The sequence below is a fragment of the Austrofundulus limnaeus genome, unplaced genomic scaffold (genome assembly GCF_001266775.1).
Source record: "Austrofundulus limnaeus strain Quisiro unplaced genomic scaffold, Austrofundulus_limnaeus-1.0 Scaffold111, whole genome shotgun sequence".
NCBI lineage: Eukaryota > Metazoa > Chordata > Actinopteri > Cyprinodontiformes > Rivulidae > Austrofundulus > Austrofundulus limnaeus.
This window is the reverse complement of record NW_013952513.1, coordinates 1,341,571-1,354,390: the sequence shown is the minus strand read 5'-3', so window position 1 is coordinate 1,354,390 and position 12,820 is coordinate 1,341,571. Positions and strand designations below refer to the sequence as shown.

General features: G+C 39.6%; 1 protein-coding gene across 1 annotated transcript in view; it reads left to right on the top strand.

The window, feature by feature from the left end:
* agbl4 (AGBL carboxypeptidase 4) overlaps nucleotides 1-12,820 on the top strand; it is a gene marked incomplete in the record, with an annotated part of 369,850 nt that overhangs the window by 195,878 nt on the left and 161,152 nt on the right. The window contains 1 exon segment of the mRNA XM_014014225.1: nucleotides 12,559-12,775. Coding sequence (XP_013869679.1) covers nucleotides 12,559-12,775 — 217 coding nt within the window.

The window sequence follows — 12,820 nt, the reverse complement described above, 5'->3', positions numbered from 1 at the left end:
CAATAAGTTTTTAGTGAAATGAGTTACAACAACACCTAATTTCCCTCTGGGATCAATAAAGTATTTTTGAATTCAATTTGAATTGAATTGAACTAACCTTGCTTCTCAATCAGAGCTACTGCTGTTCTGTGTATAACATAGTGTAAATACTAAGATATACAACGCAGCCTGTGTGGCTCGCTATTTTCACTCTCTTTTTAAGCTACATCATTTCTCAGCAAGACAAAGGGGAACAGAGAGAGGACAGACCTGCTAGGTTTGGCTCACAGAATCAGTATTAGTATTCATAGTCATAGAGAGGTTTTATGGCCGTATTTTTCTTTTTATGTTCTCTGGGCCTTGGTCGCAGACAGCTTAGCCCCACCCGCTCATATCTCTTTCCCTGTCTGCTCTCTCTCTCTCTCTCTCGCTGTTACCATTCCCTCTATTTTACATGTGTGTATGCAACTCCACACACACACGGGTCAGAGGGAAATTGATGAGAATGGATAAAGGGAGCTTTCTGACTGTATCAAAGTTTAAAGACAGATTGCCGTAATTTCCGAGGCAGAGTCTTTGGAAACGGCCGAATGCAGCTAGGACACCAGAATAGCTTTAACCTTCTAATGGGTACAGTTATCTCATAAGGATGGAAATAAGATCTTGAGCCATTTGCACTGGCGTGCTTCTATCTTGCTCCCTAATTTGTTTTCTGTAATGTATTCCTCCACATAAAATCTATCCTACATGCATTATTAAGTTCTGATACTTTTAAAAAAGACATTTCTTTTTAATTTTTTTTTACCTCTTCTACTTTTAGGTGATGTCCACTGATATGTAAGGAAAGTATTTTTTATACTTAAATCAAGATTCTTTCAAGCAGAGTGTTTGGGATTTAATGGGTAAATTACACCGAACAGCAAGTATTTTTGTGCAACGTTTTGCACTTGAAGTCGGTTTAATTGAGAAAATCAAAGAAGCAAAGATTTGAGAGAGATGTAACAGCCTCTGAAATGAAATATCAGGGCAGGTTGGGAGGATTTAATTTTCATATTTCCTTCATGTTCATGTCATTTCCCTTCTGCCTACTGAGACATAAGACAATTAGAGGGAATTCTCTTACAGTATTCAGGGAACCAGCTATCTTCTCTATATATAACAATTAGTGATGTGCTCCATGCTCTCCTGATACATTTCCTCCTTTCTTTTTATTTACTGACTGTCATCTGAAATCTCACCTTCTTTTTTTTCTTTTCATCAAGAGAATTTCAATTAAAGTTTTATTTAAAAAACAGCAATTTCTTTTGTGGGTTTTCAGCCTTGCAGTATGTCTCAATTAGTCTAAAAGATCCAAATCACAAAATCGTCACTACAGGCACTGGAACTACATATTTTACTAACTGTGGTTTAATTTAAGTGAGTTTTATAGGTAATTTATTGTATGTTTAAATTTTATTTTTTGGCTCAGTAACCATCTTCATGGCAAACTTTACAAAAGACATAACTTTACCACCACTCAAAGAAAAGATAGTGTTTTTCTATCTTTTTTAAAGAAATGTTCTGTCTTGAGCTCACACATTCACAAGGCATTTTTTAAAGAGTAACTTACCCCAAAATTGACTTTTTTTAGCTGATAACTGCCTAGAATGTGTCTAAAATGTTATATAGTACTGTTTCTGTGCTAATTTTTATTTGTTCAAATCTGTAATATTTGGTCTAAAAATGTGTTTTTGCTGCTCAAATGGGTAGAGCAGTGGTACTGCAGGCTAATTTGTTTATATTAAAAAATAATAATTTGCATATTGGTTAACGGCTCTCCACGGTGACGTGTCTTCTCCACGGTTTCGTCACAGCGGCTGTGTTCTGGTATAAAAGCCTCTCTCTAAGACACGCCCCTGCAGCAGTCAGAGGGTGGAACNGTGTGTGTGTGTGTGTGTGTGTGTGTGTGTGTGTGTGTGTGTGTGTGTGTGTGATACAAGGGAGTATGGAGGCAGACAGGGAAGCCAGGCCCCCAGCTGCCACCGTTGGGCCAAGGGAAATGTGGGCAGACAGGCTGGCATCTTTGTGCCAAAGCCAGCAGTGCCCTCAGGGAGGATTGCAGGAGGACACAGGAGGAGTGGAAAAGAGAGAGAGAGATGGGTTGTGAATAAGTGCAGTTCTACAGGTCTTGTGATAAAAACACAAGATTTTTTTTGCAGTTGTTTTTGCTGATCAAGCTATGATCTATAAACCGCTGTGCTTTAGATTGACATTATAGTTAAAACCTCTGCTATAATTTTGAAGTTGAAGAAATATTGAGCTGTTCAACTCTTGGAGCAGCAAAGATCATCGTGTTCAGGGCTAAACAAGAGTAGGTTAGAAAGTTTGCTATTGAAACTCTTTATACAGTTTATTGATGCATAAATGCAGTTTAAGACCTTGTATACGTATCAAATAGATCTCTCTCCTTCCTTCTTTTTTTTAGAATGACATAAGCTGTGTAAAAACTTCTCACGTCCCAATGATTGTATTAAGCATTTAGCAAACCAGGATAAGTGATGTAAAAGAAAGAAAAATAAAACTTTATTGAATAATAAATGCCCATCTCCTTGACCCAAGCCTCACCAGATAATTTAGCAAGTCCATTTGCTCATATTTTTAGCTTGCAGTAGTGTCATAATCCTTGGTTAGAAATTGCAGCATGGCAGCATATCACTGTTTTTTCAGGGTAGTGCCGGTGTGGCATCACACATCTGTAGCCTATGAATATAAAAATGTAAAAGCGAATGAATTTGCTTTACATGCATCATGTATTTTGTACCTCCTAAACCTAATCAGTTATTTTACTTCCATGTATTTTAAACTCAGCCATTCTAAAGTGACTCAACATAGAAAAGTAATGAATAATGAGTGCAGAGTGAACATGGGGAATCAAAAGACTGTGTAAGCCATGGTGAAGGACACGAGTAATACCAACCTGTAGAAAAAATCATGTTGGACCAGATCAAGGGTATCACACACATAACCCATCACAAAACACATAGTTGACGTTATGCTGAAGAAATCATGACAGTACAACAGTCATTGGATTCTTTTTTTTACAAATAATTTTTGGTGCCATTGCCATAGCTAATTTATATTCAGTTTTTTTTTTCCTAATTTTTTTTCACTTGTCGAGGAGCAAAGTGAGGAAACGGAAATGCTCTCCATCCACCCATCTTGATAACTTTAAAAAATACCTATTGAAAATTGGGTTTGTACATAAAAATCAGCTATTTCAGAATCAGAATCAGAAGCATTTATTGTCATTCACACACAACATCAAGATGTAATGCAGAACAAAATTGCAGTTTAGAACATCCGTCTGGAGAAACACACACACATGACAGACACGGGTGGAACGAATGTCCAGGGCCCTGCGCAACGTAGTGCGCTGCCTTGCAGTTTAGAATACACACACATAGGAAGGATGAGTTAAAAAAGAACTTTGATCCTGTGTTTTATACAAAAATAATAAACACACGACCATGCACACAAAAAAACACTCTGCAAAAGGACCAGCTAAGGAGGGGGAGGGATAAATAAATAAAATTAATAAACAAATCTTTTAAGTTCTATCAACCCCTTGGGTGCCTCTGTGTTTACAGTAAATAAATTAAACACTTGTGTAAAGTTGGAATTGTTTCAACCTCATCAGTTGGCCACATATTATCTTATATCTGCTTGCTTTTCATATCTTCTTATGTTTAGGACCAATCCCTTCCATTGTGATCGGACTAAATATTTCTGACCCTTAATGTTGGTTTGAGTTTGTTTTGCAGCCAATGGCAACACTTTACTGTAAGAGGAAATAATTTGTTCACACAAAATTCGGCATATTCTGAGAGCAAAAGTCACATCACCTGACAAAAAGCTGAAAATAAAAAGAGCATTACAGCACAATAATCCAAAACAGCAACTGACTACCGCTAAATAAAATTGAAAGAGAATAAACTTTCCCATTACCGTAACTATTTCTTTCATTTTTACACAAGGACACGGTTTTGGACTGTTCCATTACATTTTAGTTGTGTTTACTTGTATTGACAATCCAAACACTGAGCTGATGATAGTCAGCTGCAGCGATTATTCACCCGTTTGTGTTGCTCGTCACTGCATGATTCAATCTGGTGGCTGTTTTGCCACAACAGCAAGTCACTCTGATCAGTGAAATGGCCTACAAGAGATGAGCTCATCCCTGTGCACGATTTAATAAAAAGTGATTTCAGAATGTGTCATGAGTTCTATTGCCTTTTGCAAAGTAAATTGTCTACAGAGAATGAGCTCACCTCTCCTTTTCGTTATCCAGCACACACGGAGCACGGCGCACGTAAGTGGGGATGCTGATGCTTGATCTGAGATCACTTGTTTCTGTGTTATGGGTTGACTCACTGTGGGATCAGAGGATGCTCTTTATCTTACATTATTTAGTCATGTACTGTATAAAACGCTGACTTCATATCACTTGCTTCAACAGAACAGAACTGGGTGAGGCAAATACTTTTTGACAAAAGGACAGCAGACATTGCAATAGTTCTACTTTGATGTGTTTTAGATCAAAGTAAACAAAGTTTGTTAAAATTAAGAAAAAAAACTCTAAAAGAAAACAATGAATTTAATCTGGGTGGTCTTGGTTGGGTCTGTTTGTTCACCACATGATCACAGATTTTTATGAAGCGGACCATATGCTTTATTAATGTCAGTGTGTGTTTGTGTGTGTGTGTGTTTCTTTTGTCTTTGTGCGTTTATCTGTTCTTTTTTTGCAACAACTCAGTCTGGCGCCAGTCTGTCTGTTCTATTCCACACTCTTGTGTCCGCGCACGCACACACACACACACACACACACACACACACACACATGCTGTCATTAATGTAATGGGAGTATAATGTTGCACTTTGGGAAATGCTCTAGCACACAATTATAGGTGGATGGTCTCATCTTTCTCCTCTCCCAAACACTCAAGTTCACTGCCCGCTCATCTCATCCCACTCCCACCACCACGTCTCACGAGGGACTTATCGTTGAGCTCATCACGTTGGCGTCTTATGCTTGTGCTTTTGATTTAATTTTTTGTTTTTATGGTTTGCGCACACGCATTTTCTTTGTATCCTTCCTACCTGCTTAGAGGAGGTGTGGTGCCAGAGTGGCGAGGGCGCAGTGATCATCTGCTCCCTGCTAATTGCCCTGCTGCCCCACAGGACGCTTGGGAGAGGGCTTCCATCCGACTCAGCATGCTCAGTCTAGCTGAGGGTCCAGTGGGATGGGTTTGGGTTTGCTTTGTTTTTATAAAACCGTACTCCAAATTTTTAAATGTTTCAACGTTCAACTGTCATTTCTAGCCTTAAATACCTTTTATTTTTTATATTATTTTGATAAAATTTGATGAATAAATTACTTGTATGATTTTTACTTCTTCACTTTTTCCATAATTTTTGAATTCACAGATATCTTACTGCTCAGTAAGTTACTTGTCACTCAATTATGTCGCCCTCTACTGGTAAAGTCAGGCATTGTCACCCTGAATGGTTGATTTTGACCAGAGGTTCTCAAAGTGGGGTCCCAGGACCCCCAGGGGTCCACAAGACCTATCTTGGGGGGTCCTCAAAAATTTCACTAAATTGTTAATTTGGTTTTTATTCTTAAAAATGCATGGAGAACAATGAACTAATAAAACAAACATAATAAACTTAATGAAAATATATATTCCCGTGGCATTTAGGGGTTGAAATGACAATAAATTATCTTTTAAAATAGCAAGGGGTTTATGAGGGGGTCCCTGGAATTTTTTCGCCCTTGTAAGGGGTCCTCAGACTCAAATGGCTTGAGAACCCCTGGTTTAGACAGTAAAAACACTTAAACATTTTTAAAAACCCACTTTATTTTTTTAACTGATAGAAAATTACACCTCAGAGTTTGTGATAAGAAAATAAAAAAAGTGAAGATTCATTTATTCACTATATAGTTTCCTCATTGTCACTTTCTGAAAGTAAACCAGCAGGAGCAGCCACAATAAATCCTCCAACAGTATTCTCTCCATGGGCTGCCTCGGAGGTGATAAAAGTAACTCATGTGAATGTATGCCCGCTGAATATTTCAGGAATTTCAATCAGATGCAGCGTGGAACAAATTAACAGTTTGTGTCGGGGGCTAGAGCCTAAAATCAGGTTTATCATTTAGTCTTTTACAATGTGGGAATTTACAGGAGGTCTTACTCGTATTCTGAACAATGATGCCAACAATGCGCTATTTTTTCTCTCCTTTTATTCATTAAATAAAACGGAAACTTGAAAAAGACAAAATCTCAGGTGTGTGATTTGAGCTGTAGTCGCAGTGAAAAAGAAAAGCAACCTGAAAAAAGATCTGCACATGAAAAAGAGATGAATTACTTGGTGAATGATATTAAGGATTTATAATACACTGAAACAGGCATACACAAATAAAAACACATTTACATCCACCCTCTCCATCTGGATTAAACATATCAGCAGCACAAACTGAATAACTTATAAACAGTAATGTTTCTTTTAGATGAAAGAGCGCCTCGGTGTTTTATGGAAAGAACTATTCACTTTATGCCTGCTGCATAATATGAACTGAAGTGAAGCACCGTGGGGGTGTGATCTGATATTGACTGAGCTGATTCAGCTAACTCACCTTGAAATTCATCGGGGTCTAAAAGCTGCCAGTCCTGTGACAGATCGGCAAATGAAATTCAACAACTAATGCAGGAATATCAGAGGCACCACTGAGGTCTGGCGATAACAGCGTTTTACAGTGTCCCCCCACAATAAGCAGCGGGTAAACTCCCACCTGATGGAGGAACACCTTCCGAGTGCCTTCACGTGGTTGTGTTTCATGCTCATCAGAGGGCTGTGTCTGACCCGAGACAGCTGCTAACAGCATGTTGTCTCCACAGGTGAGCACATCTCAGCTCCGTTGTTACAGGAAAGTCCATAACTCAAGTGTTATCGCTTCCTGCAAAACGTGCTAGCCAGCAGATGCAACCTCTGGTATTAATCCCCTGTGGCATTATTTTTATTTCACACCATCAGAGCTAAGTGTAACGTGTGTCTCCTCTGCCTGATGCCAACACACACACACACACACACACACACACACACACACACACACACACACATATACACACACAGACCCTGATGCAGAAAAGCATCTGAAAAACAGCAAAAAGTCTCACTGAGAGAGTATTTGGCTCCCTGCTATACTTCTGATTGAGTCTCCGTGGTTGTAGAAGTTAGCCCCAATAAAAGGACACATGCTAATAAAGCTGCAGTCAAATAAATACGACGTACAGCAACATGCGATAGCTACAAAACCAGCACAGGTTGCCTAGTAACACTGTCTCCAGAAAGCTTTGTGGCGACTTGATTTGCATTCCCAAGAAAAGGTGGATGCTTCAAGAATATATAACCCCACCATCGCTTTATTTTTATTTTATTTTTCTACACTCGCATGCACTCGTGCACACATTTGTCCTCACTTCCACACATGAACGTACACTCTTGAAAATGATTCAGAGGCAGTTTTCTGCTTCACTTCGCATGCAAAACGAAAACACCAAGCAGTGCTTTAAAAACAAAGAGCCTATCGAACATCTGGCATTGTTTTAGAGTGCCAGCAAATAGGGCCTCTTCAATTATTGCTGGAGTAATACTGAGCAGTTGAAAGAATGTGTCATTCGGTGGGAAATGTTTGCCAAACTGACTTGGTTTAAACGAGCTGGTGCGATTCCGCGAAGCTTGACAGCTATATGGGCTCGCTGGGAGACTTTTAACCTTCCTAACAGTTGACAGGATGACAAGACTGAAGTGACAACAGTGATATAGAAAATAAAAAGGGAGTGGATCAGTGTGTGTGTGTGTGTGTGTTTGGGTGAGTGTTCGGGCCATGTGAGTTGTGTCCACTAAGTTTCTGCTTTTGTCTGCGAGAGTGCTGAGAGCGGCAGTGATTGGCGTGTCCTCTACGCTTGATTGATTTGAAAATATAGACAAAGCGTTGCCCGTATGAAAGCCTCCAATTTATAAGCCTTCATTTCAACACCGGTGCCATCGGAATCAGAGCCAGAGTTTGTAGCTACAAATGGTTCAGAAGCAGAAAAGCCGTGCAAAGTGACACCTCGCAAAAGACTGCCTGCTAGCTTTATGAAAACCCCTATTTGTATTGTCTTCTTGTCTCTTTCTCTTTGACTTTGTCTCTTTTTTTGCTTGTTCTTTTCTCTGTTTGTCATCCAGCCATCCATTGTCACTTCCTGCATTTGTCTAGTGTTTCACTTTCTATTTGTCTTTGCTTCTCATCTCTCTCTCTCTCTGTTTTGCGTGGCCGTGATGAGATTCTCTGGAGGTTAACTCGTCCCACAGCTTGCTGTGAAAGGAATGACCTTGATGTAGCTCACATACGGTTTCTTTTCATATCCCTGTTTGTCTTCTTGTTTGTGTTTCTCTGTAATCACTGAATTGTAAAACTACATGTGAGCGATTATGATACGGGTTTTCTTTTTTTTCTTTTTTTTTTCAGTCTGTGATAATTCTGTTTGGCAACTACAGCTCCATGCCACGTCAGGAGATGGGCCTTCTAGAGGCACACGGAGGTACCATTAAGATAAAGCAAATTGCCAGCTTCAGAGCAGAAACTGTCACCATGCAGATAACAATGACTGTTTGCGTCTATGTGCACGGGCTGCACATTTCCTGTGTATTTTCAGGTGTGTGCTTAAAACTGTGGTTTCTAAATGATACACTTCCTCCTTGTTCAGGCAGAACTTCAGCCACGACTTTCCATAAGTCAAAGTCCACAAGTCCTTTTTTTATTCCATAACAAGTCGCAGAGCCATTTTCTCTGGCCTATAACTATACTGCTGTGATGAGACAAGCAGCTTTAATTAAAATCAATAGCCAGGACTTTCCCCGTCTCTGGCAAGGTCACACATCTCCCAGCAGGGAGAAGAGGAAACAGAAAAGTGGGATTTCACGGATGGACACAGCCAAACCGAGAAATATGTAAAAAGGTGAGGCATCATCATATTTTAATTAACCTGTACCTTGGAGGGCTGGTACTACAGCAGTGCACCAGTGTGTGCGTGTGTGTGTTTGGGGCTGGGGGTTAGAACACATGAAACGATTGGTTCGTCCTTCCCAGTATACGAACTCAACACCCATATATTATCCAATTTTATGAACAGTTTTTCTCAAAAAAAAAAAAAACAGATCAGTTTAAACTCATTTTGTTATGCCTTTGTTCTGCTTCGTCTTTGTCCGGCTTTGCAGACTTTAAAATAACACTGGTAAGCTGGCTCCAGTTGGCAGCTGGGGTGTGGTATAGCTAGCCACTAGCTGCATTAGTATTCTGCAGAGATAGCCACATGCAGAGACATTTTCTTTTCTCTATCTCTGAAGGAATAATCAGCTTGCCTTTCACTTCTTTATCCCTATAAGAGGCTGAGTGATTTAGATTTTTATTTGTACCTACAGCAATGCCTTCAAGGGCTTGAAAATGTATGTGTGGGTGTTCTCTATACTGTTCAAAAAAAATCCAAAGTGTCACCTTCCTCTTCAGGGTGAGTCGGGGAGAAGACTTGACTCTGTCAGAGTTAACATTGAGCAGTCCGTCTTGTTTGCTGATTATCAAGACCAGTTTCTATCTCGGGCCCCGATAGCATCTTCATCTGATCTGTTGCCAGAGTCGCAGACTCACCACCCAACCCTGCCATCGCCGAGCTGCCGCTCGCCTGGCCACCGCCCATTCCCGTATATCTTTTTATCAGTCCAGATCTGCCGTCACCCTGCTTTCTCATCTTCCCCTTATCTTCTTATTTCACCTTTCTCCCAGTTCCCACTACGCCAAACCCAGCAATCATTCATCTTCATCATTCTTTTCCCCTCCTCCACTTTTATCCTGCACTGTCATGGAATCTTTTTCTCGTGTTGTACGAACATTTACAAGTCAGTGAGTGATGGAATAAGACCAGACATTTGAAGAGACACAGAAAAAAAAGATTTAAAAAGAGGAAGCAAATTGGAAGCAAATACTGTCACTAGAGTTTCTAATAAATTATTCTCTGTGTGTTTTGACGAGGAGACAAAGATGGATCGATGGAGTGTGTGACAGCACAGTTCTGTAAACTGCAGCAGCAACATCCTGAACCCTGTTGGTTGTTGCAGGAGTCAGTCCGTTTTGTGAAGCACCAGAAAGAACAAACAGAACATACATGACAGAACAGTTCAAATCTTACAATCACTTTACCCTGGCTGAATATAATAACATCAAATAAAATATTTTTAGCATCACTGCCTCCTTCTGTCATTGATCAAACAACCGGTTGGATGGCGATCACCTGTCTTTACCACTTTTAGTAAATTCTCCCACTGTGACTGCAGACCTCTAACCCATGCTTGGCACAGATGTTCCTGTAAACTATTCCAGCCACTTGATGATGTTGTTCCATGCACACTTTGACTCCTGCATCTCACATCTTTTTGTTATTGCTGGACTCTCTCAGGACCACTATTAGATCTGGATCTTGGGTCATGTTTGCAAAAATAAAAAAATAAAAAAATAGTGCCTCTTTGCTGTCCTGTCCAGTCTTTTCTATTTACTGGTAGGAACTTGTTTATATCAGCCATATTCTCAGGCTGTTGATGGTATACTGTATGTCAAGCAGTGGCTCATTGATGGCTCCACTAGTTCTTCCTCTTTCATATTCGGCTTCTGCTGCTTGAGCCAATCACTTAGCAGTTCATTGCTGGATGTGTTCTTCGTGGTTTTGTCATGATTTGTTAGTTTTATTTGTAGTCATTCTGTACTGCATGATTAGGTTTATTTAGATTTTCTGATTATTCTTGCATTTTCATTCTTCCAGCTCCCGTATGTCCCTTTGTGCCAACATTCACCCTCCCTCAGTTCAGTTTGTCGGTCAGCCTGCCACGCTCGCTCTCACCTGTTCCCGATCTCCATTTAGCTCAGGTGTCTTCAGTTTCCTCATCACCCCAGTCCTATGTATTCAGTCTCTTTCCATCTCCACCTCAGCAGATCGTCTATATCATTCACTTCAAGCTCCTTGTGATTCTCCTGAGTTTGTGCAAGTTTGCTGCCATGTCAGTGTTTTTGTTTTGTTTTGTTTACAAGATAGTATTAATTGTTTCTATGAGTATCTGAATTCTGGGTCCAGTCCTTCAACCTCTCTGACAGGTATACTACTGGTAATTTGAACACTAAACAGGATAAAGGGAGATCAAAGACTAGTTCACACCTGAGGCTGTACATCCATAGCTTCTGATTGTCACAACTGCAGTTTAAAAAGTTCACCTAAACAATATTTACCTGTGTTAACTCTCAGTGGCATTTTATCATACTGTAAAAAAATCTGTTGAAAGTTGCAAAGATTTGTCATCATGGAGCTAAAACAGTCTTGTGAATTGAAAATTAAAATCTCAAATTGTTATTTCACTTTGAGTTTATTAAGACTGATGAACATGTATCAGTACAATATAGGAAGATGTTTTGTTTAAATAAATGTATTTTGTTTCAGTTATATTTTATGGATGTTCAATTTTTGTCCATTCACAAATAAAATTAAATAAGAAAGAGCATCCACATCTAATTAAACTCCCTCAATCCTTGTTATTCTACACTTTGTAAACTCAGCATGTCAGGCAAAATATAATGAATAGATGCCATATAAATAGATCATTTGAATGAACTGTCTAAAATATAATTTTAAAGAGTTTTTTAGTTTTTTTAGCAAGCATTTTTTTTCTCTCAGCCGAGAAATGCCAATATTCAAATACTATTTGAGGTTTCCTCTTTAAAATGACATCAAACTTTTCTCACTAGAAAAACCTAAAAATAGGATTCAGACTAAATATGAATGTATCATTGAGATTAACAACAAGTCATGTCTTTGGAACTGCTCATGATATTAGGATGATCCAGGTCAAATGTACAGGGATTAGACAATGAAACTGAAACACCTGTCATTTCAGTGTGGGAGGTTTCATGGCTAAATTGGACCAGCCTGGTGGCCAATCTTCATTAATTGCACATTGCACCAGTAAGACCAGAGTGTGAAGATACAATTAGCAGGGTAAGAACACTGTTTTACTCAAAATATTGCAATGCACACAACATTATGTGTGACATACCAGAGTTCAAAAGAGGACAAACTGTTGGTGCACGTCTTGCTGGTGCATCTGTGACCAAGACAGCAAGTGTTTGTGATGAATCAAGAGTCACATTATCCAGGGGAATGTCAGCATACCACCAAGAAGAACCAACCACATCCAACAGGATTAACTGTGGACACAAGAGGAAGCTGTCTGAAAGAATGTTATGGTCTAAAACCAGGTGTTTCAGTTTCATTGTCTAACTCGTGTAGCTTAAAAGCCAGAAATCTAAACATACGTTTAGGTCATTTTGATCAAATTCGACTTAATCCTCGGTTTAATGTGATAAGTCACATATAGTTTGAAGCTTTTCTTGTTTATACATTGAAAATGTGTGAAATAAATGACATCCCTTCTTTACATGTTTGTGTGTTGTTTTTGCAGGCAGAGGCTTCCAGCCAAAAACGTCTACTACTACCGATGCCCAGACCACAGACGCAACTATGTCATGTCTTTTGCCTTTTGCTTCGACCGAGAGGACGACGTATACCAGTTTGCCTACTGCTATCCCTACACCTACACCCGACTGCAGCATTACCTCGCCAGCTTGGAGCGGAGAAACCTTCCCTACCTCCAGAGGGAGCAGCTTGGGCTTAGTGTGGTAAGTCCCAGGATGGAAAGTGACACAAACAAGTCTGGGGGGGGG